At 41.7% G+C, this 24805-nt stretch overlaps 2 protein-coding genes across 15 annotated transcripts in view; both read left to right on the top strand.

Moving 5' to 3' along the window:
- Positions 1 to 3882, top strand: part of PFKFB2 (6-phosphofructo-2-kinase/fructose-2,6-biphosphatase 2) — a 44723-nt gene extending 40841 nt beyond the window's left edge. For 4 of the 8 annotated variants that reach the window (XM_042465063.1, XM_042465062.1, XM_042465066.1 and 1 more), the window contains exon 17: positions 2386 to 3882. In XM_042465063.1, the coding sequence (XP_042320997.1) occupies positions 2386 to 2672 (287 nt within the window). In that variant the 3' untranslated portion in view covers positions 2673 to 3882. The remainder of the gene's footprint in view (positions 1 to 2385) is intronic. The other 4 variants (XM_042465067.1, XM_042465069.1, XM_042465068.1 and 1 more) reach the window with 2 other exon arrangements.
- Positions 3883 to 9840: 5958 nt separating this feature from the next.
- LOC121928680 (complement receptor type 2-like) overlaps positions 9841 to 24805 on the top strand; it is a 44173-nt gene continuing 29208 nt past the window's right edge. For 2 of the 7 annotated variants that reach the window (XM_042463738.1, XM_042463733.1), the window contains exons 1-4: positions 10998 to 11127; positions 17445 to 17605; positions 18519 to 18630; positions 24270 to 24458. In XM_042463738.1, coding sequence (XP_042319672.1) covers positions 18573 to 18630; positions 24270 to 24458 — 247 coding nt within the window. In that variant the 5' untranslated portion in view covers positions 10998 to 11127; positions 17445 to 17605; positions 18519 to 18572. Of the gene's footprint in view, positions 9967 to 10996; positions 11128 to 13031; positions 13048 to 17320; positions 17606 to 18518; positions 18631 to 24269; positions 24459 to 24805 lie in introns of those variants that run through there. The other 5 variants (XM_042463736.1, XM_042463740.1, XM_042463739.1 and 2 more) reach the window with 5 other exon arrangements.

Raw genomic sequence — 24805 nt, 5'->3', positions numbered from 1 at the left:
CATTATATTTTGGTGCATTTGCAATTCCAGCCATGTTCATGTTCAAGTATAGAAGCTGTGTGAATGAAAAAGCTGTATGTTAAAACACTGTTCTGTGTTTCCTTTCTCTGAATACTTTTCTCAAGCCCAGAATGAATGCACTGCTTAGCTATCTGGGTGACATGTATTTGCTCTTATATTTTTATTTTCTAGAAATAAAAATGTTCAGTGATTTAATGGTTTATTAGAACCTTTGTTTCATGTATGCAGATCATATCAGAATTAGGTGTTGATTCTAAGGTGTACCCCACTACATTTCAGAAGTAGCTTATGCTGGATGAGAAACAGGTCTTCAGAAAAAGGAAATAAAATTGTGTTATATGTGCACATTAATTTGTGGATGAATGTGAACTCCTTCTAAAAAGCATAAGACTGCCAGTTAACTTCTGTGGCAGGGGGTTGGACTGGAGGGCCCTTGAGGTCTCTTCCAGTTCTATGATTCCGATGGTATGTGTAAATCATAAAGCCAACAGTTTATCATATACCTTTTCATATACTTAGTATTTCCACACTGAAAGGCAATGTTGTATTGACATGTCTTAAATATCTGTATTGTGAATTTTCAATAGTGAAATATTTTTTTTTCAGTAATTGTAAGATATCAAACCACATTAGTTTTGGTTGCTAAGTCTTACTTCCATCAACTGTTAGAAAAGGAACAGCAGTTGTAAACCTGGAGGTGAAGAGACATTTTATGCATTGTGTGAAACTCATATAAACCTACTAAATGCTTCAGACATTAAAGCTAGGTTCCATGCACCTTTCTCTCCCCCATCTGCCTGTCCATCTGCCTATTCTATCAAGCCAGCCAGCCCCTTCTGCCCAGGAAGAAGAAGCACCCCAGAAGGCTCTGACCTTGCTGGAGGTTTTCAAAGGACACTTTGGCCTGTTACAGACAGCCAAAATAAAGCTGCTTCGAGTCACTTTGGAGTTATGGTATTTCAATGATACATGCATCCTAAGAGTCCAAAGGCCGCACCAAAGCCACGCTCCACTCCTAAGGACTGGAATGCAGCTTTGGTGAAGCTTCCAGACTCTTAGGACTCATGCATCATTGAAATACCATACCTCCAAAGTGACTCGAAGCAGCTTTATTTTGGCTGTCTGTAACAGGCCATAAATGGGAATTTGAAAGCTATGCCCTCTCTACACATACAAACACCAACAGATTAGAGTAAGACTGTCCATTGCACTTTGGATCCCAGCATGTATGTTTGGGATATGTCTGAATAAATGTGACAAATGCATGTACAAATAATGTTTCATACTGATACAAGCACATGGGAGATGGGATTGGCCACAACAGTCTTGAGTTCTTTGACTGAACCCTAGCTTCTCCTAAATGTGAGGTGTTCTTTGTTCATTACAGAAATGCATAAAATGAGATATGCTATCAAGCAATTTCATTCAGAGGGCTTGTGTATTCAAATATGCAGATGCAAAGTATGGATTTCTTGATACTAATACATGAACTACTAAAATCAGGTTTAAGAAACTACTAAAATTAGCACTCCTTTTTTTCCATTCCTGTATTGGTTTGTAATGTCTATTTTTTAAAATGCACTATTTGTAAATTTCTTAACCTCAGACTGTATGCAATGAGTGACTTATTTAATAATCATGTAAGGTAAACTATGAATGCAAACATCATGAAAAATTAATAGGCAACTAAAGATGTTTCAAGCAAGTGCCTCCATAAATGTTGGCTTACAGCATATGCCAACTATTTTACCTCCTTACAGTGCACTCCTAAGCTTGGTAGAATCCTATGCATTGGTGGGACTACATAAAATATGTTTAAGATTTCAACCTTAAACACAATTTGTACTTTCATAGTACAACTCCCAGAATACCCATGTGTTCTAAAAATAGCTTTTCAAAACCCTGGGGAGTATACCAGGGATGTCCATATTTTCATATATAAATGTATAAACAATCATTTCTCCTTGGTCCACTAGAATATGAACATTTCTGTACAAACTTTCAACACTATTTGTATTTCAGAACTTTGTTTGGGAAAATTCATCTGCATGGGTGGGGGGAGGGAATGTTTTTTTCTGTGCAAAAAACATTTCCTGTACAAAAAGCAGTATTTTTTGCAGGAGATAGCATATTCTGTATAAAATATAAGTGCTCCCCCCACCGCCCTGAAATTACAGTGCAGTGTGACCTGAGAAACACTGTTTTAAATCTAATGTTGCAGCTTGGTCCAACATCATGTGTTGCCAGTATGACCATATAATAGTCAATACAGAATAGGCAACATAGCTCAGAATGGTAATGCAATTGTCTTAGGATCTAAGGTTTCATAGTTTTAATGTATACATTTTGGTTTCTTCTTTCTAGAAAACGGCTGGCCTAGCAATATAAAACTACACTATTTGGCTCATGAAAAATCATCACCGAGGCCTCAAACAATAAATTACTTTGGACTGGAACCCCCTGCATTTCATCAAAAGCTTGTACATTTGATGAAGTTATTGCTGCTGATCTTTCAAGAGGCTTCAAACAATGCAGGACTACCTAATTTTCTGCCATGTTCTTCAATATTGCTAAAAATGGTAGTTGTAGCAAGCCATACTGTGATAAATGATAGAATTTCAGCTGCTGAAATTAGAGTAAGCTTGCTTTAAACTCTCAAGTTCTAAAAATGTGCTTGCAGAAATAATAGAAACCATTCTCTCTCAAAACATAAGGCATGTTTGTTTCACGCCCATTTAAATGTCTTGGCTCTCAGTTAAATAAGCCGGGGGGGGGGGGGTACAGTTGTCAGAGGACTATCAGCTGTCCTCCAAAAACCCTTTTGAGGAAAGTCTTTCAAACAGCTTCGTACTAGTAGTCTGTCTGTGAAAATATTTTACCAATCTAGATTGTAGTGATGACCTTGCAGAAGAAATTCTGAGAATTACTGGGACAGAGCCTATTGCCTTTTTGTGGCGTTGCCAATTCAAAGGCAATTTCCTTTGCCTTTCACTCCTTGCTTTGCAACTTCGCTCCTTATTTTCAATTTCTTCTATTGCATTGTCAATACCATTGATATGGCACCAGCTTGCAATAAGGAAACTGTCCTGAATATTCATAAATTAGATGATAAGCATGCTTGGCATTCTTCCCCTTCTTACATTTATGTTATGGATCATTTGCATAATTGCACAAAGTCCTAGAAGTATCTAGTCACTCTCCCCTTTTTTGATGGGACCTTGATGAACTTCTGAAGGTTTGTTTCAAGGTCATTCAATCATGAAACTCATTGTCTTCAATGTTATTCCAGTGAGCAGCTCTCAGGTACTCATCTACATGGGGGAGCATGCTGACCTTTTAGTTTTTCAATGCAAAGCCCAAGGATGATGGTCGTAATAAGATTTGTTGGAACAAAGGCAACATTAATTTGGCTCTGCTCCATTTATCTTTGTGTCAAACAGAAAAACCAATGCCCTCTTCAAGCATTTGAAAGTTATGTAGTGTGTATGGAAGGGGGACAGGAATAATTGGGCTACAGTAGCCCTCTATTGTTCTTGCTGCTTGCCACCTGTGGAGAGCAACACCACGCGGAAGTTCTCCACAAGATTGAGAATCCTAGGCGGGTTACAGACGGGCAAAAAGGGGTGTATTCATGACGTCATGAAGGTAGAGCCTTCAGACGGGCCTTACCTGAATGCCGCCATGAACACGCCCCCCGCACGCCCCAAGCGGGAAGAAGCGGCATTAAAAAGGTGCTGCTTTTCTCCGCTTCTTTTCCGTTTGATGCGCAGCTCCGTCTGTAAGCTGCTGCACCGGTACGTCAGAATTGCCCCGCCGCAAATATAAGTTGCCCGTTTAAAAGCTCCGTGTCAGCTGCGTCGCATAATGGGTCGGGGTCTGGGACATGCGCAGTTTGCAGTCAGGCTTTAATTGCAGCGTCAGCTGCCATGCAGGTGTGGAAGCTGCGGCACAGCTGCAGCGCATTTTAAGACTCGTAATCCTAACCCTAACCCTAACCCTAGAGCAACATGTAAGCATGCGCTGCTTGGAAAGTTTGGAATTTAAAGTGAACCCCTACACACATTCCTGTGCCATTTTCACCTAACAATAAAAAACGCTAAAACTGTAAATATTTACATATGTACAAGGGAGGGGATGGGGGATGGCAGGGGGACAGCGGTGGCAGCGGAGACAGATGTGGCTGCGCATTGCAGATTCAGCAAGAGCGCGGGGACCAAAGGAGAGGAGGCATCCATGATGCTGGTGACACTGGCAAAGTGCAAGCGGACAAGGATGCCAACACCAGCTGATCACCAGCTGGCAGGAGACCACCTTTGTTCTTGGGCAGAGCGGGGGGAAAAGTTTTAAAGGGGCTCTGCCGCCGCTGATTAGCGCTGCGGATGCGCAGCTGCGCATCCGCCAGCCGGCAAAGGAAAAAAAGCCGCGGTTTGGGCTGCCCGTGCGGAAGCTGCCTCTCTCTTTGCGGCATCCTCCGAGGCGGCGGTATGGAAGCTACGGGTCCGAAACGGACCCAGGTGAGGCGTCTTCATTGCCCCCCGTGTGGAAGCCCCAACATCTGAAGCACACCCCCGGGGCGGGCCATCTGGAGGCTCCGTATTCAGCTGAATACACCTCCAAGACGTCCTCCCCTACCCGTCTGTAACCCACCCTAGTTTCACAAATTGAAGCTTACCTCTCTGGGTCGCTACCTTTGTATACTTGACAAAGGGGCTATACAGACGGGTGGCTCCATGCTGCCCATTTTTGCCCCAGGAGGCGGCTGTGGCAACCAGATGCTGCAACTCAGGTAGGACCAAAAAGAACCTGCTTCTGAGCTGGTTGTGTTTACGTCCCGGGAAGGGAAGGGTGCTCACATGCCATGATGACGCCTCTTGTGCATAGCGCTGCATAAACGTCATCATGGCGCACGACATATGGATTGGTGCACACCATAATGGCACACAGGAAGCAGAACAAGGGCTTGGAAGCATGTGCATGCTGAGACCTACCTCAGCCCTAGTGTGCGTGCAGGCCAGCACAAAGTGCCGGTCTGTACAGCCCCTAAGAGGGCATTGAGATTCCCACTCCCATAGTGTGCATGAAAAAACTGCATACTTCTCAAACGCTTGAAGAAAGCTGAAGAAATGAGAGAAATTGCTTGCTAACTTTCCTAAGATCTCTGTCTTACAATTTTGATAAACATAATGTTAAGCAAGAATAATATAGTTATTTAAAATAATTACTTTTAATGCATGAACAATTGAACACAAAGACACTAATCTGGCAGTATATTTGCTGAAGTCACAGGAAATCATACTTTTTTTCCATGGGTGCCTTCTGTAATAGCCATACTGTACATAGCCATGGGACATGGTGGCACAGTGGTTAAGGCACTGACTTTGACAGTCGCAAAGTCAGCAGATCAAGACCCAATCACCGCGTGACAGATTGAGCTCCTGTCACTAGTCTCAGCTTCTGCCAATCTAGCAGTCCGAAAGCATGTAAAAGTGTAAGTAGATAAATAGGTACCACTTCAGTGGGAAGGTAACAGCATCCTGTGCAGTTATGCTGGCCATTGTCTTTGACAATGCTGTCTCCCTTACCTTAGTAACAGAGTTGAGCACCGCCCCCTACAGTCAGACACAACTAGACAATCTTGTCAATGGAAAACCTTTACCTTTACCTAGGTATTATATGTCTGGGTATAAAAATGTAGGGCCTAAATACCCTAAAGGTACTAGATCCTGCCTGATCTTGGAAGCTTAGCAGGGTCAGCCATGGTAAGTACTTGGATGGGAGAGTGCCAAGGTGGCAAAACCACCTCAGAGTATTCCTTCTCTGAGAAAACCCTATGAAATTCACAGAGTCACCATAAATCAGCAGGCAACTTGAAGGCACATATACAAACACACCTCTAATATATGGGTATGATATTGTACCTGAGTATATTTAGGATTTATTACACCAGTATATGTCTGGGCATCATAAATGAGTTATTCTTGCCTTCATCTTTGTGCATTTCCATCACCCCCTATGCACGAAGGGTGACTTTCTGAAGAAGAGAGCCTTCCTTATCTCTGGAGGCTCTCCACGTGAGGTTTACCATCACATGGAGAGTTTGCATGGGAAAAAAGGCTCTTCTTTTTCACAGATTCACCACCTACAAGTGGAGAGTGATGGCCATGTATAATAAACTCATATCAAGATCTCAAACCCAAAAGTAACACATTTCATGTTTATATCCAGATTTTAAAAATAGTCGCCTATCAAAATTTTACACAAACTTGAACTGCCAAAAATATGTAGAGAGTGCTCTGAATAACAAATCAAGATAGGTTTGCTGAATATTTGTCATTTTTCTTCTTAATAAATTTGGTTGGGCCCTAGAATCTGTGTTTCAGTACAATGAACATGATGCTCAGCTGGAAAATATTTTTAAGAAAATATATCCTGCCCCTTTCTTTGTATACTGATCTCTAGGGTTCTCCTTGTTCTGGTATGATAAGAGATGGTTCAGACCCATTTTATGTCCAGATATAGTTCAGGTGTCATTGGGAGCCTTTTTGTACCTGAATTTTGTATACCAATATAACATAAATCTATATGTAGTGGATTTAAATAGACACATGAGTTGAGTTAATTTAATTGTTCTGATTTTTGCTGAATGAATCCATTAAACGTTATAAAGCCAAATATATCCATGAATCTGTTAATGTAATTCCCATATTAAGGTAAGTGTGCATTGAACTGCTGTCTTAGGACCAGTATTTTATTCATTTGTAAAGAAAAAATAATTGAGACCAACCCATAAAAGGAGGGGGGATTCCAATAGCACACCATAATCGCATTCCACTCTAATGTTAGCTAACATACAATTGCTGCATAAAGACTAGGATTTATATGTTTCTGTATGATTATAATAGCACATACTGTATCTACGCACAATATGCTGCTCTTATCTTTTGCACAATTTTTGAACTAATGTTTCTCATGATGAGCTCCTGATTTCATCAAAAGAGAAATATTTTATATGTGATGACTTATGAATGTGATTTCTTATCTGTGAGTGGTGCTGTCTTTTTAATTGACAGCAATCGTTTGTATAATGCAAGCATTTTTTAAATGCTGGTGATGGATTCTGAATCTGAATAAACCCCATGTGACACCAAGAGCCTATGATGGCCAAGGTGCTTTCTAGTCAGGGATGTCTGAATGAATTGTTTTGTACTGTATATCTAGTGCCATTGTGAATGATGTATTGTCGCCTTAAATACAGAATGCAATGTATTTTTAGGAGTAAAATCATTAATTGTTATCATTAATTGTTAATGTTTTAAGCCAGTACCATAGTTATTTGCTCAGTGCCTGAAGAGTAAATATATGTATATGCGTGTATATCTGTCTGTATGTATCTATAGAACTATAGATATATAAACTGTCTTACAGTTGATAGGTTTATCATTTTTTGAAAAGCTGACTAGTTTCAACCACAACCACTATGACAACTCTCACTTTAAATACCTTTATATACAGGAATTTTAGCTCTGAAAAGTAGACATGTCTTGGGAAGAAGGACATATGGTTATCCTATCGATAGAAAAATACTGTCACATATCATCACTCCAGTCAAATGCTCTGTGGCTTACAAAAAGGTCTTTTTGTGGACTGAATTCACTGCATCTTTTAAGTTCTTCCTGGTGCAGTCCTCATTCCTGTCAGAAAAGGGAGTAATTATAATCCAGTTGCCGGTTTTATCTCTCACAGCAGATTTAGGTTGGAAGGTACTTTATGCTAACAACTAGGAGACACTGACTAACTATTCTGTCTTGTTCATTTTAATGAACCTTCCATGGTAAGAAAAAAAAAAAAAAAAGACAGAGTGGAAAAAGAAGAAAGGGTTACAACTAGAGGGCATCATTCTCTGCATATGTAAAATTAAGTGAATTAAGCATAATAGTGATGTAATAAATGCCTCTTCTGGAACTGCTCTAAAAGTTTACCTTTTGTGTGTCATTTTTGTCAAAGCAGTAAGCCCTGATTAAGCAGAGGTGGCTTGAACAACTTCATAGCACCCTAGTGAACCATATAACATTTTTTTCTTACTGTGGTACAATATTACAAGTGCAAGTTAAATGCAGTTTACTTTCCCAGGAAGCTTTCAACTTGGACTCTCGTAATTCCATGGACTAACAACACAATCCAAATTCAGAATTATGACTGAAATATTGATTTCCATTGACAAACCTCCATCAGCTACAAAGGGACATAAAACAATCATGTAATTATGGCATTTCCACTGAAGCAACTGAACTGTGTGAAAAGGACTGTGATATACCTGATAAAACCAGAGGATTTGATTATTTATTTTTGAAATCAGAAACAGTTTTGCTCTATAGCAATGAGTGACTTCATTTTTCTTATGCTACGTCATTTGGTGTGCCACCAGGAAGCAACATATGCTACAAATATGGTAGTTTACAAAAAGAAATGAGAGTAGCAGAGATTAAGATTCTGGGAATGACAAGCCCAGCTCTTAAGGACAAGAGGAGTGGAAAATAGTTATCAAGGTCTAATCAGTCAGTCAGCCATTCTACTATTCCTGTGTTTCTACTGGGCTAGTATTTGAATGTGACTGTTTTCTCTATTTATTACTCAAAACTCTGTAGACAGCAATAGATCTATTTTAAATGCAATATTAAAATGAGCACTGAGGTGAACAGTTTCATATTTTAGCAAGTAAAAGCATGCCTGTTTTGTCCTTGGAAATTTGTATGAGTGAAATATGCCAAACTATGTTTATATCCTGAAAAGAGGCTTTACTTTTGTGCATGTGTACAATGTGATGAAATGATAGCCTAAGGTGAAAAGTTTACCGATGGCAAGTGACCATTCATAAGAAATGCCTTTGAAAGAATGTTCTGCTCAAAGCAGAATTTGTGTTGTGTTGACCAAGCAGAGCAAGTGCAATGTGGCTTTGCAATTTCATCTTGATATTTGCATAAATATTTGTTTACTTGAAAATAATAAAGCATTCCACTGATGTAATTTTCTTGTCCTCCTATTTCTTTTCTACTGCCATTTACTGTATTAAATCTTATAAGGGTAATATTTTGTTCTACAGCAAACATTTACAGAAGGGAGTGAATCCCATTCTCTAAGCATATTCCATCCAAATGAAGAGTACTAATCGTTTCATACAATTAGTTCACAGTAGCTTCTCCAGATGGCTCTACCTCACAAAAGTGATGACACGTCTGAATGGTCTCAACTGAGAGCTGTATGTGACCACTGGTGGGGTTCTGAAATATCCTGTCTTCAGTCTGTTCTGTAATAGACATGTCTTGAGTACCACTGACCACTAGTGTGAACATAGCAGAATGTGAAATTCCAAAAAGGGCAAAATTATCGCCAGTCATGAAGATAGAATCATAGAATAATAGAGTTGGAAGAGACCACAAGGGCCATCCAGTCCAACCCCCTGCCATGCAGGAAATCCAAATCAAAGCATCCCCGACAAATGGCCATCCAGCTTCCGTTTGAAGACCTTCAAGGAGGGAGACTCCACTGCACTCCAAAGGAGTTTGTTCCACTGTCGAACAGCCCTTACTGTCAGGAAGTTCCTCCTAATGTTTAGGTGGAATCTCTTTTCCTGGAGCTTGCATCCATTGCTCCGGGTCCTAGTCTCTGGAGCAGCAGAAAACAAGCTTGCTCCCTCCTCAATATGACATCCCTTCAAATATTTAAACAGGGCTATCATATCACCTCTAAACCTTCTTTTCTCCAGGCTAAACATCCCCAGCTCCCTCTGCAATTCCCCTTTTAAGTTTACATCTGAAGAGCAATGATTCAGGAAATACAAGATATTTCTAATCCTAACCCAGCTATCCATAGAATGGAATCTTATGGCAGAGAAGGCAAGGCTTTTAATCTACCTGAATGAGGGCTAACTGCTTGCTGTCTGAAAATGTATGTTTGGTTGAAGCAGGGAAAATGTGGGTTTGGTGATCTCTTGACTGGACCCCACCCTTTGCCTTACTAGTTTTACTTCTATTAAAATGTGTGTGTGGTGTGTGGGAGGGGTTAATTTCAGTAATAAAATGTTTGTTTTCATCTGTATAAAAGCCATTTTGTGGTGGTGCCCATAGAAGAACTGTGGTATTGTACTGTAGGGTCTTTGATGTTTTGAGCTCAATTAATTTCAAAAATACTACAAAAATTAAATTCACTTGTCTCTATTTTGGATAATATATGAATTCACTCATGAATATGAAAAAACAAGGGAAGGCTGTGAGTGGAAGACAATCATCATTTGAAGTAAAAATCAGTGACTGACGCAGGAATGGCATGATAAAAGTCTCATCTGGAACTTTTTGTAATTGAAGAATCTTGTCTTGCACACTGTGAAGACATACCCAACTAAAGGTGGTGGCAGGTTTGGGTGTGTCTTCACAGTGTAAGAATACCTGGCGGCCATTGCCGCTTCCGGCCTGTCAAGAGAGTCCTAGTGCATGGCCCTGCATTGAAGCAAGATCCCAAGACACGCAAAGAAGGAGAAGAGGACTCTGTGGCTGTAAAGGGGGGAAAGGTTGGCGGCCATTTTGGAGCCATTTCTTCTTGCAGAGTCCTGAGCACATGGTTGGCAGCCATTTTGGAGCCATTTAATAATAATAAATAATAATAATAAGTTTTATTTATAGACCGCTATTCCGCAATGATCATAGCGGTGTACAGTAAAAATTGCAATACAATACAAAAAATGGCAAGGCCTCTCTCCCCCTCAAGATGGTGGTCGGGGGGAGGGCTCTTAGTCTTTCCAGGCCAGGCCTCGTCTCTCCCCCTCAAGATGGTGGTCGGGGGGGGGGGCTCTTAAGAAGTAACTCTGTCAATGGGAGGCTTACACTTCTTCTTGCAGAGTCCTGAGTACATGGTTGGTGGCCATTTTGGAGCCAGTTCTTCTAGCAGAGTCCAGAGCACATGGTTGGCGGCCATTTTGGAGCCATATCTTCTTGCAGAGTCCAGAGCACATGGTTGGCAGCCATTTTGGAGCCATTTCTTCTTGCAGAGTCCTGAGCACATGGTTGGTGGCCATTTTGGAGCCATTTCTTCTTGCAGAGTCCTGAGCACATGGTTGGCGGCCATTTTGGAGCCAGTTCTTCTAGCAGAGTCCAGAGCACATGGTTGGCGGCCATTTTGGAGCCATATCTTCTTGCAGAGTCCAGAGCACATGGTTGGCAGCCATTTTGGAGCCATTTCTTCTTGCAGAGTCCTGAGCACATGGTCGGAGGCCATTTTGGAGATATTTCTTCCTGCAGAGTTTTGAGCACATGGTCGGAGGCCATTTTAGTTCTACTTCTTCCTGCAGAGTTCTGAGCACATTATCAGCGGCCATTTTAGAGAGAACTTTTTCCATTCAAGTATATGGATAGAGTTTTATGAAGAGATTAATGTGTGTTTTATGTTTGTTCACGTTGCAAGCCTGAAGAAAGGAGCTAGAAGACTCTTTAACCAACTCCAGGCCTGGCTGTGCTGAAGTAGCATAAGAGTGGTGACAGTAGGAAAGCGGAGCAGTAGCAGGCTGTAAGTAAAATCAGCACTACACCGTTTGTCCTCTTCATCCTTGCTGAGTTGTTGCGTTGGAAACTAGGACCAGCCAGAATGGATAGGCTTTCTGAAGAACCAGCACATGGACACACACATGACACTCGTTCTCTTAGGGACAGACACCCGACTGAGAAGGCCCTAGAACTGCTGTTAAAAGAGGAAAGGCAATTAAGTGTGAAAGAACTGGAAGCTTGGAAGAGTCTGCAAAATGCCATGTCCTTGCTGTCAGCAGTCTGCGACTCAGAAGACATGCAAAGAAGAGAGCTTGCCCAGCAATCCAGTTTCCTACAGTGGAAAGAAGTGGTGAATAAAAGGATCCAAACACTTCAAACCAATAACAATTCCGATGCAGAATCCAGACTAAAACAGTTCCTGGAAGAAGTCGCGGATAAAGAAAAGGAATATAGCGCAGTTTTGGACACAGTCAAGTTCCAGCTGCAGAGCTTAGAACTTAATAAAGAGAGTAAAAAGTCCACTGCCGGCAGTGTCAAGTCCAGCAGAGGAATATACCCAGGGAAACCTCAAAGTACAAAGAGCTCAAAAACCTGTCACACCAGCAGGTCTTCTTCCCACAGGCATGGTTCTCGCTCCAGTAAAGGTGGTAGTGGCAGTTCTTCTTCCCATGCTAGCTGGAGTTCGTCTATGGTAGCCCAACAATTCAAAGTACAAAGGATGAAATTAAAGTATGAAATATTGCATGCTGAAGCAGAGGCAGCAATGGCCAGTGAAGAGCTTACCTTTTCTCATAAAGAGGTTGATTTAGAAAAGCAAGAAGCTGTCCTCAAAGCGGAGCGAGAAAGGCAAAAACTTGCTATTCAGAACGAAAAGAAACTTCTTCTCAAGGCTAAGGAGGCTTCAAAACTGTCCATAAAGGCCAGCATTTTAGCCAAGACCTTCCAGGATGATCTGAGTGAAGAAAACGTGAGGTTGCTTCCTACACAAGAGCCTAGAGACAGGATGTCTACCTTGTTCTTTGTGGATGAGAACTCCCCACAAGACCCTTTGGTCTAGTCACCTCCTAACTTAGATGCTAGCAAGACACAATTGCTTGCCATTCTATGGCCTCAGCCTACAGAAAAATCTGTCTACAAAAAAAAGATCATCCATCGTGACTGTCTACCTATAAATATGGCAGTCAATGAACCCTTTGGAGACCAGAAGCCCATGGCGGGAAGCCAAATTCCCAGCCATGCTAGCGTAGCCATTCAGCAAGCCCCGGCTGCTGAAGCTCCCAAGACTTACAGGCCTAGAGAATCTATGGACTTGCCTACCAGTCAAGCTGATTTGCAGACTAAAAGGAGTCCACTCTTCTTCCAGCCTGCAGAGACAATTCCTACCTTCGCAGAGTCTTGTTCACCACTCATGTTTGAAACTCCCAGGAAGGACCTTAGAGACAAGGGAGTCCAGAAATTCTCAGACCTTCCTGAAGACTTTATCTTATGGAAGGTAACTTTTCAGAGAGCCATTAGGGATTTGAAACTACAAGCAGATGAGGAGCTCACCTTACTCATGGCATGGTTAGGCCCCAACTCATCCCTTCAGGTCCAGAGAATCTACGCGGCCTACGTGTCAGACCCAGTTAAGGCGTTGCAGACAGCGTGGAACAGATTAGAAGAGCAATATGGGTCATCAACAGAAATAGAAGCATCGTTACTAAACCGGCTTTATAAGTTCCCGATCCTCAAGTCAAAGGACTACCGTCAACTTTGGGACTTAAGTGATCTTTTAGTTGAACTTCAGTCTGCAAAATGTAATCCGGAGTTACCTGGTCTAGCCTGTTTAGATCAATACATCACACAGTGACAGGTGCTCCAAAAACTACCCTTTCAGCTCCAGGAGATGTGGGGAAGAGAGGTGTTTTCTTATAAGGTAACTCACCCACAAAAGCCAGAAAAGGTGAAAATAGTTTTCAACTCAAGTGCCAGGGAAGTTTGCTTCTTCCCCCATCAGTCCAGAGACGTGTCCACTTGTACAGTCCTTCCTCTGTCCCACCAGAACATTCCTTCTGGATGGACATGTACAGCTAAAGACAGGCCTACAGACCCAGGAATGTCACCTATTCCTCTTCACTGATATCATTGTGGTTGCCAAACCCAAGTCACAGTTGCATTTCAAACTGAAGAGACAGGCATGCCTTTCCAAAATGTGGACAACATCTTGCATGGAAGAGGTCTGCGAGGACAGTGCTAGCCTGGAAAAGTCTTTCGTTTTAAGATGGCCCACCACTAACTGCGTTGCTAGTTTCAGTTCCGTGGAACAGAAAGAGAAGTGGCTGACTTCCTTCAAAATCGAATAAAGGAAGAAAAAGCAAAAGACTACCCCAAGAGCATTCCCTTGAAGATTATTGCAAAGGATGTTGGAAACTGTACATATTCAGAAACTTTAACCGTAACCAATATGGACACAGCAAATGATGTGATCCTCATGGTCCTGCAGCAGCTTGAAATTAATGGCTGTGGAAAAGACTATCAGCTGTGTGTGAACTCTGGGAAAGATGATGTTCCGTATTCCCTTATTGGACATGAATATCCATTTGGAATCAAAATGAGCCATATTCGTGACACTTTGCCTCAGATGCAGGGATCAAAGGGCTATGTCTGCCCTCTGGACCTTCAGGGGGCCTTCCTGATGGAACAGCTGCCCCTTGAGCTTCAGTGCCAGTTCATTCTCAAGTCAAGCCACCTGGCCAGTGGCCATGAGCTGAATAAGTTGAGCCAAAAGCCATTTAAAAGGAAAAGATCCATTATAAACTGGGCCTTCTGGCGGGGAGTATGTGCTCCAGTGGACAATGCACCACCATCTTCAGCATCTCCTGTATCAGGGAAGCTGTTTGGCCTTTCCCTCCCAGCCATCTGTGAGATTGAAAATCTGCCCCCAGCTCTAGACTTAGCATGGAAGGCCTGGGCGTCCCTGATCAAAGACATTGAACACCATACTGTGCCCAGACAGTATCTTCCTGTAGAGCCTGGACCAAATACCGTTTATGAGCTACACATTTTTTGTGATGCCTCTGAAATAGCAATTGCCGCAGTAGCATATTTGAGAGCAAAAAATAAAATTCTTTCTTGTACTCAACAAAGTCAATGGAAATGTGTTCCTTCTGAATTAAATCCAGCTGATATTGCTACAAGAGGAGCTTCAGCCCAAAAGGTGCAGTCTTCCACTTGGCTGACCGGTCCAAAGTTCCTGATGGAGTTAGATGTTCCTGATCACAAGAATGGCAAAAACCAAGAAATGAACAGACTGGAAACCAAAAAGAGTGTGATGCACCCACGATCATCCTTGAGCAATTGGTCGGCAAGGTTTTCCTGGTCATCAGAAAAATCCTCCACAAATGGCCTAACAATGTCCTTGGAGAATGGCATTCCATTTCCACGCAACTGTGCACACTCTAAAGCTGGAGAGTTGGCCCATTCCTTAGTCAATGATGACATAGAGAAGAAAGCACATGTGAATAAGGATGCCAGCTTGTCTGTTGAGATGAAAGTCCACTTCTGTCTGCTCAATGATGAGACTCTCTAGTGGTCTACGCAGATCAAGAAGTCCAGCCTGATGAATAAAATACCCTGTGAAGAACTAAGCATCAGCCATGACAATGGATTGGAATCAACAGAGGACTCAGAGGTTAGCTCAGAGCTGGATGACTCTTTCTATCCCTGTGTCGCTGACTCTTATATGTCCAGTCTTGATGAGTCTGAGAATGATGAGGCTCGTTGCAACAAATGTGGCAAGTTGTGCAAAGACTATGACATTTGGAAGAATCCCATGCACACTTCTCAGAAAGAAGAGCAGGGAGTAAAGAGCACATGGTACACCCATTCTTTATGCTCGAGCACTTCATCTCACCGGAGAATCATCCGCAAAAAGGTAGCCTCCGTTGACAGCATCCATACCTCATCCAGTGAAGAGGAAACCACTGTGGAGGGAGGAGGAGATGAAGGCAAAGGTAGCCGACCTGGGAGCAACAAATCAAAATCATCTCAACGATCAGCAGATAGACATGTAGCTCTTTTGGTAATTAGACACTACCCTGAAAGGCCACCGTAAGAACTATAAGCAAAGGCGTTAAGTATCGAAGACCTTTTGACAGACTTAGTTTCCCTATTAGTGTTAGATAGAACTTTTTGATCTGTTATATAAATGGATAAGATAGGTCATAAGGTTGCAAAATTTCATTGAAATTTTGGGCGGGGAGTGTGATGTCCTGCCAGGACTGATTGAATTTCCCGCTGCATTTTCTTTCGTGTTGGTTCAGGCCATAGATTATTTTAGTGTAGAAAAGTTCATTGTATTAGTTTGTGGGAGGAGCTGTAGGTTTCCCCTGCATTATTTCCAGGTTTGGTTTGCCCTTTCCCAGCATGCTCTGCTGTAGCTAGAGGTTTTTAGGTTGGAGCAGTCTTTGCTGTGAGCAGGCAGAGAGCTGTCTTTTTGGTGGCAAACAGGCCCAGACAGCCGGAAAGGGCATTTCTTACACGTTAGCCATTTTAGTTACCAATTTAGCCAAATCAGTTACCAGGTTTTAGACAAATTAGTTACCATCAGCAAGAAAATAAAGGAGTTCAGGAGCTGAAAGACCCTGCACCAGCTCCATTGAGAAAGGAGAGCAAACCAACATCAGACCCAGAAAGATGACATCCGGAAGATTGCTGAACTGTAAAGTATCTTTTATTTAGAGCTGGGGAGGTGAAAACTCTTTATTTTTGTCCTTTAAATTAAATTTCCCCCCTTTTGAACTTTACATTCAGCTTCAGAGCCTTTTTTGGTTAAAGAGTTTGATCTCACCAGGGTACCGGCATTGCACAACCAAACCTGCCACCACCTTTAGTTGGGTGTGTCTTCATACACACATACAACAATAATTTTAATGGACAGCAACACTAACAATAAATTATTATTTAACAGACATAACAGAATTCCAGAAAGACATATTTTACCTTTGCAGCTTGGCAAAAGGTGGGGGCACACTGAATCTTGCATAGCTTCTTCCCATTGTTCATGCTGCGGATGTATTACTTATTCTTTTAAACTTGCATATTCATACCTATGATAAGAGCCTGAATACCCTAAAGGTACTAGAACTCATCTGATCTTGGAAGCCAAACAGGGGCACCTCTGCTTAGTACTTAGATGAAAGGCTACTAAAGGATATCAGGTGTCTGAGGCTATATTTCAGAGGAAAAAAGTTGCAAAACCACCTGTTAGTGTTCCTTGCCTAAGAAAACTGTATGAAATTTATGTGGTTGCCATACATCAGCAGTTCCCAACTTGTGTTCCATGTAGCCCTTAGGGCTACATGTCAAAAAGACAAGTCAAAAAGTTTGGGAACCCCTGCCATAAGTCAACAGGCTACTTGAGGGCACATGCAGACGTTATCATGATACTGTCATGGCCAGCCAAGATGAGCTCTCAGAGGAGGAGGAGGAGGATGAGCCTCCTCCAGAGCAAGGGCTGATTGAGGCTACGCCAGGTGTTAGTTCTACTCTGCCAAGTCCCAGCTGTGCTTCCCCAGCCCCAGAGCAGGAGGTCCAATCAGGTCCTAGTGCTGAGGAGAGGCCTCCTATGGTGCCACAGCCTAGTGGTGACTCTGGAGACGAGGCTTGCCTGCAGGTGCCTTCTTATCAAGAGAGACGGGCCGAGAGTGCTTGCAGGCGCAGATCCAGAAGGATTGCAGAAAGACAATTAGCAAACCAGCCTCAGGTGGCTCGAGGGAGAGTTTCCCTGATTTAAGTGGGAGAGAGGGTTGAGTTTGTTGCTAGAGTTTATTGCATGAGCCCTTGGTGTGATTGCTGTTGCTCTAGCTCCTGACATCTTGTTACCTTGCTACCTTGTTATCTTGACCTCAGACCGGACCTTTGTTACCTCTCGGCTATTGTGACCTCAGACTGTTTTGACCACGCTGTTTTCTGGCTTCCTGACTTCGGCTCGTCTTTCGGTACACTTGACTTTCTGTAACCCCGACATCGGCTTGTTTCCTCGGCTTGCTCCTAGACTGCTTCTCCACAAGGTTTGTTTTGCTTACATGTGTTGGCTGAAGGCTTGGTTATCAGCAAAAGTCAGAGATTGCTGGCAGCAATCCCGGACAGATACACTCTTACAGCTCTTTTAAATTTTTCAGTCACATAACATCACCACATTGTGGTGCTATATAACATCTTCCCATTCATTTTATATGAGGAGGTAAACTTATTTTTCAAAATTGTTTTATTAGTAGGCAAAGAAAAACCTTTCAGCTTGCTTCTTTTTGCTGTAATTTGAAATTCCAGAGGCTTAAACATGTAAACCACTGGGCAGCCATCACTTTATTAACGCTGCACTATTATTTCCTTCAATATATCAGGACTTTCACTCAAGTGTGGGTACCTGTGGTCTCCAGATATTTTTGGATTGAAACTCCCAGAATCTTTCACTTTTGGTTATGCTGACTAGGGCTGATAGCCATTGTTGACCACAAACCATCTGGAAGTGCATGATTGCTTTCAATAACTTTCCTTCTCTATGCCCTGGCAGCCATAATGATCTCATGCAGTGACTCGTCAGTCAGCTGAATTTGATTCCAAGCAACAAAGAAAGTTTTTCAATCTTCTTCCTGGGCAATATTTTCCCCAGACTGCATTACTTTAATGAGTTCTCATTTTTACAGCTCCTCTTTAACAGTTTTTTATTTGCTGATTTTATTGTGATGGCATAGAGTGTTCAGCAAAAGCATGCATAATTGACCAGTCCTTGCACTACCACCCCACCATCCCATACCGGAACTGGTTCAAAGGTGAGACAGCAGATGGAAAATTATGGTAACTAAAGGTTAACTTCATTAACTGGGAAAGTGGTGACGTTTCTTATTATTCAGGTGTGCTCCACCCTGTTCTATTTATCTGGTTTCAAAAAGAGAAAACAAATGCACTGTTCTTCTTTTCCAGCCATTCAACTTGCTGCCCTCGTGAAGCCTTTGAGAGCTTTCTTCTATTACCATCATGATACTTGTTCCTTGCTGTCCCTTGCTGCTGATGTTTTTGTTGTCTGGAGTTCAAGGTGAGCAAGAAGGATTCTTGGGAACTTGCCAGTATTAATTATTTAAAATAAGGGTGCTGGAATACTCCCTTGCACAAGAAGAATATCATCCAGCACTCCAATGGTTATTTGAGATCTACTCAGTGATATGGGGAAAGTATTTTGTCATGCTCAGAGGTGCTGCCTTCTTTAACGTTGCTTTGATGATGACATTTTTGCATTACAATTAGCCTCCTGCCTAAACCTAGTGGCTTATAAGCAGTGTATTTTGATTCTGGACAAGTCATGAGCTCATTTGAACTTGGTGTGGGCTGTGTCAGCCTCCTTCTTCCTTCATTTTACAGGACAGTAGAAAGGTTGCTTTGTATGTTGCATTTAGGGATTGAGAGCCACTCCTCTTCCTCAGTTTTCCTAATACAGGTTTCCCCATGACATTCTTGCAAACAAGCTTGTAAAATGTGGGCTAGACAAGGTAACTGTTACATGAATTTGTAACTGGTTGACCGGCCAAACCCAAAGGGTGCTCAACAATGGCTCCTTTTCATCCTGGAGAGAAGTGACCAGTGGGGTCCCACAGGGTTCTGTCCTGGGCCCTGTGCTATTTCAACATCTTTATCAATGACTTGGATGACAGAATTGGGGGCATACTTATCAAATTTCCAGATGACACCAAATTAGGAGGAGTAGCTAATACACCAGAGGGCAGGATCAAAATTCAAAATGACCTGAATAGATTAGAAAGTTGGGCCAAAGCTAACAAAATGAATTTCAACACAGAGAAATGTAAGGTACTGCACTTAGGGTGGAAAAATGAAATACTGTACACAGATATAGGATGGGGGACACCTGGCTGAACGAGACTACGTGTGAAAGGGATCTGGGAGTCCAAGTAGACCACAAATTGAACATGAGTCAACAGTGTGATGCGGCAGCTAACAAGGCTGATGCGATTTTTAGGCTGCATCAATAGAAGTATAGTCTAGATCAAGAGAAGTAATAGTGCCACTGTATTCTGCTCTGGTCAGGCCCCACCTGGAATATTGTGTCCAGTTCTGAGCACCACAATTTAAAAAGGATGTCGAGAAACTGGAGCGTGTCCGAAGGAGGGCGACTAAAATGGTGAAGGGTCTGGAAAACCTGTCCTATGAGGAACGATGTAGGGAGCTGGGGATGTTTAGCCTGGAGAAGAGAAGGTAAAGGGGTGATATGATAGCCCTGTTTAAATACTTGAAGGGATGTCATATTGAGGAGGGGGCAAACTTTTTTTCTGCTGCTCCAGAGACTAGGACCTGGAGCAATAGATGCAAGCTACAGGAAAGAAGTTTCCACCTCAACATTAGGAAGAACTTCCTGACAGTAAGGGCTGTTTGACATGGAACACACTTCCTCAGAGTGTAGTGGAGTCTCCTTCCTTGGAGGGCTTTAAGCAGAGGCTGGATGGCCATCTGTTGGGGATGCTTTGATAGAGAGTTCCTGTATGGCAGAATGGGGTCGGACTGGATGGCCTTTGCGGTCTCTTCCAACTCTATGATTCTATGAATAGAGCTATGTTTACTAACAACAATCGGTACATGATGATTTAAAGTTTTCTGTAGAAACGACTTGTGCTAGAAGCAGGGGGGGTTGAATGCAGCAGGGGTGGAAGAATGTATTGCCAGTCAATACCCTCCATCATTTCATAAATAAAAACTGGGACACATGTGGCCAAGTAACATCAGTGTGTGATTAAGAAGGCAAAAGTTATTTAATGAGGAAGCACACAGAAGCTAAGAGAAGCTGCAGCTGTTTGCTTTTGCCTGAGCCTACAAAGGGCAAAATTCCTTCTCTCCCTTCTGCTGAGTGAAGTGATTGTAAATTACTTGTGCATTTTGATCTTAGTTTAAACAACTGAAAGTAAGCTAAAGATGAAGGAAGAGTAGAAAAATTGAGACATTTTAAAAGCAGCTGAAAAAGTGGGATGGCAAGGATTGGTCAAAATTGTCTTGGCCAGATTAGGAGAGTTGGATGATATGCCAGTTGGTTGTTCCTGTTTGAACTTCAGTTTAGTTTGGTGATGTGACATACAGAGAGTGATTCTAGAATTTATTTTGAATAGCTAATTTTGTTGTCCTATTAATTGGGGTTGACAGGTAAAGTAAATGATAGCGCTCCTGTGCCTATATTAGTTGTGTAGGCAAGGGAATTGCAATAATAATAATAATAATAATAATAATAATAATAATATGTTTTATTTATAGACCGCTATTCCACAATGATCATAGCGGTGTACAGTAAAAATTGTAATACAATACAAAATACAAAAAAGGTGACAGTTAAAGGAGGGAGAAGTCTCATCCTTCAGGCAGTCCCTGATGTTGCTGGGTCTGCCTGATTGCTCCCTGAGGCCAAGATGACAGTTGAGGAGGGAGGGGCCTCTTCTTTCAGGCAGTCCCTGATGTTGCTGGGTCTGCCTGATCGCTCCCTGAGGCCAAGATGACAGTTGAGGAGGGAGGGGCCTCTTCTTTCAGGCAGTCCCTGATGTTGCTGGGTCTGCCTGATCGCTCCCTCTGAGGCCAAGATGACAGTTGAAGAGGGAAGGGCCTCTTCCTTCAGGCAGTCCCCGATGTTGCTGGGTCTGCCTGATCGCTCCCTCTGAGGCCAGTAGGTGTTTGTTGTCATGGAAGCAACACCTGCTAATATTCCCTCTTCTGCACATCCATTAATTGTAACAGAACACAGTAGTTTATTTTACCTGGCAACCCTAGTGTTGCACCCCCCCCCTCCCAAATAAAATTTGAAATTCTGTTTTGTTCTTACAAGTGCCAGCTAGAAACTAATTTTGTAATGGAAAATTCTTTTTTTTAACAATTAGCGGGTTTCTGGAATGAGAGAATCAAGATACCAAGCAATCAGGATATTATTTTTTTAAGTCAGCAGTGTTAAAGTCCTCCAGCAGAGCAAAAAATCTGGACTGTGGCTTCAACAGCCTGAAACAGTAGTGGAAAACAGCTATAAAAACCTCCACTTATCTCTAAAGGGTGCCATCTTGACATTTAATTGTAAACCACTTTTGGAGTTAACCTTGCCCCAAAAGCAGAGTATATCAATATAACTACACTCAAGAAAATGACAGTCTCCTGGAAATCAGTTAAATTCAGCTAAGCAGGCAAATAATAATAGAGTAATAGAATCAGCTATAGTGCTGGACTAGGACACGGGGAGATCAGGGTTCGAATCCCAGCTCAGCCATGGAAACCCATTGGCTGCCCCTGGGTAGGTCACACTCTCTCAGCCTCAGAGGATAGCAATTACAAACCCCCTCTGAAGGAACGTGTCAACTTAAGGTTGCCATAAGTTGGAAATAACTTGAAGGCACACAACAACAACAATAAAATCATCGTTTTTTTAAATTTCAATATTTATTAGAGAATTTAAAATTTACAAACACATACATAATGTATTATCTATAATAAACAGATATACTGTATAAGGTATTGAAAAGATAAAATTGCATAGCTTTAGATTCATTCTTCACATTAGTTCCCAATAAATTCGTCTTTCAGTTTGTGTCACTTATCTCCGACTTCAAAATGTTTGTAATTTTCCCAGATTTCATTTGTAAATTATTTTAACTTATTTACATGCCTCCTTTGTTTCATCAATTCATTTTTTACTTAGGACTTTTTCTTTGTATAATTACTTAACGATTTACATATATCCACAAAGAAATAAATAACACAGGATATTCATCCTTCCTCTATAACAAATAAATGAAATAATCTATTTCCACATAAGGTTACTTTGACTAAAGATAAGCTTTCTCTTGTGGTTTCATCTATTATTTGCTACTTCATTTTCCCTTTTGACATCAAATGATACAATTTCTAAACAACTGTTAATAGAATGAAACAGACAACAAAAGTTAATACTAATATATAAAGTAGAGTAAATATTACATCTATTCACTTATAAATTATAGGTGCTTCTTCATATATCTTGAGTCGTTTCAAAAATATTCATATTTTATATTCCATTCTTGTTTGATATAATTGAGCACATTATTCCAGCCTCTTAAGATTTTTTCTGCATTTTGTTTACATAAGAATCATAGATCTTGAAGGGGCCTCAAAGTCCAGCTAAAGCATCCCTAGCCTCTTTTTGAAGATGTCAGAGGACGAGATCCCACCACTTTTCTAGCCAATTGGCTCCATTGCCCAACCACTCTTAAAATCAAGACATTTCTTCTAATGTTCAATCTTCTGGGATTCTGGAGGCAGCTGCAGTTTATCTTGCCTGCTGTGAGGAGGCACACATGTTTATAGGAGGATTGGCTAGAAGAGAATTCCATTCTTTCCCATTTTAAGCCTTATTGCACTGTTTACTGCAGTCAAGCTGCTTCCACCCAATACCAAGAGTCTTTATTTCTCCAGCCCTCCTTCACCATCCTACCAATACCTGTTGCAGCTAAAAAGCTTGCAATTGGGCAGAGCCCAAGAAGTGGGGACTGGACAAACATAAAAAGACTTGGTTTAAAAAAAAGCTTTGTGGGAGCCTTTGTTTTCTAAGATAATGGCTGAACTTTGGTGAGACGATTTATGAAAATGCCTGTTATTGGACCTCTAAAAATCCAGGAATGAAAGAATTAAAATTTATTTATAGCCCACCTGTTCCATTTTGAGGATCAAGGTGGATAACAGCATGATAACAGGAACAATGCCAGTAGAATTTAATTTAAAAACTGTAATACAGAATATATACACACTTTTGTTTGTTAGTCTGTTGTTAATACTGAAAGTGTGCCTCCTGGTCTGAGTACATTTGGGCACTATTGACTTCCCTTAGACAAACGTACATTTTATACACCTTTTGTTTTGATAGTGGTCTGACATGGGAAGCAGTTTGGGAAACACTAATGCAATGCTCCCACACACAATAAACTAGTTGTAGAAGCCCTTATGTTAGAATCCTAAAGTATTCCACCAGATGTATTCTAACTGTGGATGATGGGGGGTGGGTGGGTTGCGCTTCGCATAGCTTGTAGAGATGGTGATATGTAGTGCTAGGCTGGACCAGGTGTGAGTTATCTAGTGTCCTTGAGAGGCTGGCCTGCAGAGACTTGGAATGCAGTTTCGTTTCTCAGGGGATAGGGATGGAGGATGGGAACTAGTGCTGGGAAGGAGGGGTCCTGCTGCGCGGGCTTTTGCTGGGGGTGGAGTGGTTTGGTTTAGGGGGACTTATGCATTGCTTTTGCTGGGAGGGGTCAGTCTCAGCTTAGAAGCTGGGTGAGGAGACATGGCTGATCTTGGAACCTTCAATAAAGTTCTGTTGTTTCATTAAACAAGCTGACTGGTTCATTGTCCAGGATTCTGGTCCCACACTCTGACACCTTAGTTCATGAAGATTTCTTGTTGTTGCTGTGTGCCTTTAAGTTGTTTTCAACTTATGGTGACCCTAAGGCAAACCTATCTTTAGCCACTGAGCACAGCTTGATCCCAGATTCTTCCCATGTTGGCCACATGTATCATTTAAACAGGTAGGTTTGAAAACAGGGTGAAACTGTTCTGTCACTCCTGTGAACAGCCCCTAGGATGAGACTTTACAGATTAGCCAGAGATCTGTGCCCCTAAACCCTTCACTTCCTCTCCTTCCCCAAAACCTCCTTTTATACTCTTTATTTCCAGGTGACTGCACCACTCCACCAAAACAGCCTCATGCTACATTGCGGAATGGAGAACTGAAAGACAGCTACTCTGTTGGGACTGTTCTACAGTACACTTGCATTCTGGGTTATAAATTTATAGACAGATCAAATCCTTCTATTAGGTGTCTGAACAATTCAGAGTGGTCAACAACACCTACATTTTGTGAAGGTGAGTATCTTTGTTCCAGTTCTGCATTTACTAATACCTTGGTATCAGGTGGAATTTAGTTGCAGGACTCTCCATGGATACCAAGATCTGTGGATGCTGAAGCCCCATCATATACAATGGCATAATAAAATGTTGTCCCTTATACAAAACAGCAGAATCAAGGTCTAGTTTTTAGATATTTTTTTTGTGTGTGTGATTTTTTTTTTTAACAATGGTTGGTTGAATCTGTGGATACAGAGGGCTGACTTTAACACTTGCCCATTGTGAAAAGTTGGATAAAACATACACAAAGATTGAAATGTATCAAAAACTTTCAGCATTTTAATTTTTGTTCTTTATTTTGTGTA

Source organism: Sceloporus undulatus, chromosome 4 (genome assembly GCF_019175285.1).
Source record: "Sceloporus undulatus isolate JIND9_A2432 ecotype Alabama chromosome 4, SceUnd_v1.1, whole genome shotgun sequence".
Taxonomy (NCBI): Eukaryota; Metazoa; Chordata; class Lepidosauria; order Squamata; family Phrynosomatidae; genus Sceloporus; species Sceloporus undulatus.
The sequence above is the reverse complement of the archived record's forward strand: the minus strand, read 5'-3'. Positions and strand labels throughout refer to the sequence as shown.